At 53.1% G+C, this 3,636-nt stretch overlaps 1 protein-coding gene across 1 annotated transcript in view; it reads left to right on the top strand.

Annotated features, from left to right (window-relative positions):
* Nucleotides 1-949, top strand: part of SOCS1 (suppressor of cytokine signaling 1) — a 6,795-nt gene extending 5,846 nt beyond the window's left edge. The window contains exon 4 of the mRNA XM_011961433.1: nucleotides 1-949. Coding sequence (XP_011816823.1) covers nucleotides 1-506 — 506 coding nt within the window. The 3' untranslated portion in view covers nucleotides 507-949.
* The last annotated feature ends 2,687 nt before the right edge of the window (nucleotides 950-3,636 follow it).

Here is a 3,636-nt window from a genome sequence, read left to right as displayed (position 1 = left end):
CGGTCCCGGCCCCGGCCCCCGGCGACACGCACTTCCGCACGTTCCGTTCGCACGCGGATTACCGGCGCATCACGCGCGCTAGCGCGCTCCTCGACGCCTGCGGCTTCTACTGGGGGCCCCTGAGCGTGCACGGAGCACACGAGCGGCTGCGCGCCGAGCCCGTGGGCACCTTCCTGGTGCGCGACAGCCGCCAGCGGAACTGCTTCTTCGCCCTCAGCGTGAAGATGGCCTCGGGCCCCACGAGCATCCGCGTGCACTTCCAGGCCGGCCGCTTCCACCTGGACGGCAGCCGCGAGAGCTTCGACTGCCTCTTCGAATTGCTGGAGCACTACGTGGCGGCGCCGCGTCGCATGCTGGGGGCCCCGCTGCGCCAGCGCCGCGTGCGGCCGCTGCAGGAGCTGTGCCGCCAGCGCATCGTGGCCACCGTGGGCCGCGAAAACCTGGCGCGCATCCCCCTCAACCCCGTCCTCCGCGACTACCTGAGCTCCTTCCCCTTCCAGATCTGACCGGCCGCGCCCGCCGTGCACGCAGCATTAACTGGGGTGCCGTGTTATTTTCTGTTATTTGCCTGGAGCTACGGGGTGGGTACCTTCCCCTGCCTGGGTTGGAGGGAGCGGGTGGGTGTAGGGGCAAGGCGCCTCCCGCCCTAGGCTGGAGACGAGGCCTGGAGACGAGGCTGCAGACCCCTTCTCACCTCTTGAGGGGGTTCTCCCCCTCCTGGTGCTCCCTCGGGGTCCCCCTGGTTGTTGTAGCAGCTTAACTTAACTGTATCTGGTGCCAGGACCTGAACTCGCACCTCCTACCTCTTCATGTTTACATATACCCAGTATCTTTGCACAAACCAGGGGTTGGGGGAGGGTCTCTGGCTTTATTTTTCTGCTGTGCAGAATCCTATTTTATATTTTTTAAAGCTAGTTTAGGTAATAAACTTTATTATGAAAGTTTTTTTAAAAAAAAAAAAAAAAAAACGTTTCTAGAACGTGTGCTTTGGCCAAAAGTTAAACTTGGTTCTGAACAGGTCCAGGGGAGAGGGTCCTAAGGCTGACCTGCATGGGCTGCAGGTGGTGTACGGGGTCTGCTCTGTGGCTGGGCATCCCTCACGGTTCCACCCACAACTCTCCAGGGAGAGAAACGGTTGGTCTAGTTTTGGCGTGTGTCCAGTAAGACAGCAGCTCACGTTTGAGCACTTTGTCTGTGCCAGCCCTAATTCTGTGCTTTGCATGCTTAAATTTACTTAATCCTAAATCCTAAAGAGAGTGGCACAACCCTGTGAGGCACGGGCTCTTATCCCCATTCTACAGAAGGGAAAACTGAGTAAATCTGCCAATGGCCATTCCTGTCAAAGACAACACTTGGGCCGTTTTTTGTTGGCTGTCCATTAATCATCTGCTTGAAATGGATAACAGAGAGGAAACTTCTTTGGTTCTATGACCACAACAGCTTCCAGGAAGAGGGTGGGGGTGGGGGCTTAGTGAGTTTTTGGAAGGAGGAGTGGCACATTCTGAACCAGCATCAAGGGATACTCATTTGAGATGAGATGGAGGAGACAGGGCTGGGTCTAGCTTCCTTCTTGTCATGCTGTTCTGTCTTGTGTACTTTTTGGTGAACACACGACTTGCAGCCAGAAAGAGGCTCTGTGGTCTGTGGTGGCGGGAGGGTGCTGCTGGCGGCTACGGCAATTCCCCTTGCCTCCCTGGGCCTCCACCTTTCTAAGGGCAACTTTCTGCGCATCATAGAGGAGACTCATGTTTTCAGGAGCCAGGGAAGGGAAGGGTGGCTCCAGGACATTTGTGGGGCTGGCCCACAGCACCAGAAAGTGCCCAGGACCTGGGTTTCTGGCAACTTCTGTGTCTTTGGCCAGCCTGACACATGGGCCATGCTGGTAACTCAACACATGGTGAACTGAGTCATTTTCAGGGTAAGGGTTAAGCAACCTGATGGTCATGTCACACTTCATCTTCAGAAGCTAAAGTAGCCCTCTTCAGCCTTGGGCACACATATAATAGTGTCCTAATGCTTAATAATACCTTTCAGACTTGAAAGTACAGCATAAAATTAACCTGATGGTCAGAGAGCTAGAGCAGCCCAGGCCTGTTTGGGGATTAAATAGGCTCCAGGCCTTTAAGGATGGCCAGAAGAGATTTAGGATCTCAGAGAGCTTTGGCAATTTCATCCCTTAGTAAGGTGAAGTGGGAGGGAAGGAGGTGATGTTTTACCTCGACCTCCAAAGAATCTCTGCTTTTTCTTTTTCTTTTTTTTTCTGCCCTTCCTTCTCTGCAGTGGATTAATTAAGTCCTGTCCTTGTTATTTTCTGTCTGTTACCTCCTGTGGGCACTGTCTGAAGAAACAGAAATCCAAGATGGCAATGCTTGGGGATTGGGTTGTAATACTAGTGATACTCAGAGACCCTTAGTGACCACTTGGTGGCTGTGCTGGCCCCATTTCACAGATGGGAAAACAGGCTCAGAGAGGCAAAGCAGGACCACAAGGGGTGGAGCCAGATTGTGCAAACCCACTCAGGACTTTTTCAGAGACTGGGTACCACTAGGCAACCCGAGGACCTAACCGTTGCAGTAATAATAACAGCAGCAGCTGCTTGTATTTCTATGTAGCATTGACTGTAGGAGCGGCTCCCAGGTCCCGCATCACCTATGTGAAGCATTCAGCTCACACCCAGCCTTCCGATTTAGGTAATGTGAACACCCCCATTTTACAGATGGAAAAAAAAGTCCTCCTCAAAGGAGGGGTCAACTAGCAGGTAGCTTGTAATATGTTTTTTTTTCCCCCTTCTTTGAAAAAAGTATAAAACACATATTTTCCTTACACAAGTGTGGGGTATCCAAACCCATTCCCCCTGCAGAACTTGAAGCAGAACAGCTAAGAGTAAAGGCCCCTCTGATCACACTTCCCAGAGCTGGCCCCTTCCTCCTTTTATGAGTCATTTAAAATAAATCTATACTAACATAGGTACAGTGACCTAAAGCTCTGGGAGCTGCACCCCACGTCCCGTGTGACTAAAAGTGTGTGCAGGCACCACTGAAGGGGCAAAAGGCTGTGTGTGTGTCTGTGTGTGTGTGTGTGTGTGTGTGTGTGTGCGCGCGCGCGCGCGCGCTCACGCACCAGCGCCATGTGGCTTCCCGGGTGGTGTAGATTCTCTCTCAAACCTCAGCTTCATGATTCAGCAGCGCTGACGTCAATTTACAAGAATGAAAAGTGAGAGGAGGGTTTGTGTGTGCAAGGGAGTGAGTTGGGGCCCCAGATGCAGTGGAGGTGTCCTCCCCACTGAGCGGGCAAGCCAGGGCAGTGTGGCAGGCACCATGAGAAAGGAGGCACTCTTTGGAATGACAAGCACTGTGTGTGGGTGTGGGGACAGCCTGTGACCAGCCGCCAAGTCACCCCTGAGCTGAAAACTCTGGCCCCCATTTTCCAGATGAGGAAATGGAGGCTCAGACAAATGCAGATACCTACTCAAGGTGACACAGCTCAAAAGTGATGGCCAGGACTTGGACCAAGTCCGTCCCACTCTAAACAAGATGGGTTTCTTCCTTTTTTTTTTTTTTTTTTTTACGACAGAGTCTCGGGCCGGGCGTGGTGGCTCAAGCGTGTAATCCCAGCACTTTGGGAGGCCGAGGCGGG

Source organism: Colobus angolensis, unplaced genomic scaffold (assembly GCF_000951035.1).
Source record: "Colobus angolensis palliatus isolate OR3802 unplaced genomic scaffold, Cang.pa_1.0 Scaffold55, whole genome shotgun sequence".
In the NCBI taxonomy this organism is placed as follows: Eukaryota; Metazoa; Chordata; class Mammalia; order Primates; family Cercopithecidae; genus Colobus; species Colobus angolensis.
This window is presented reverse-complemented; position numbering and strand designations above follow the sequence as displayed.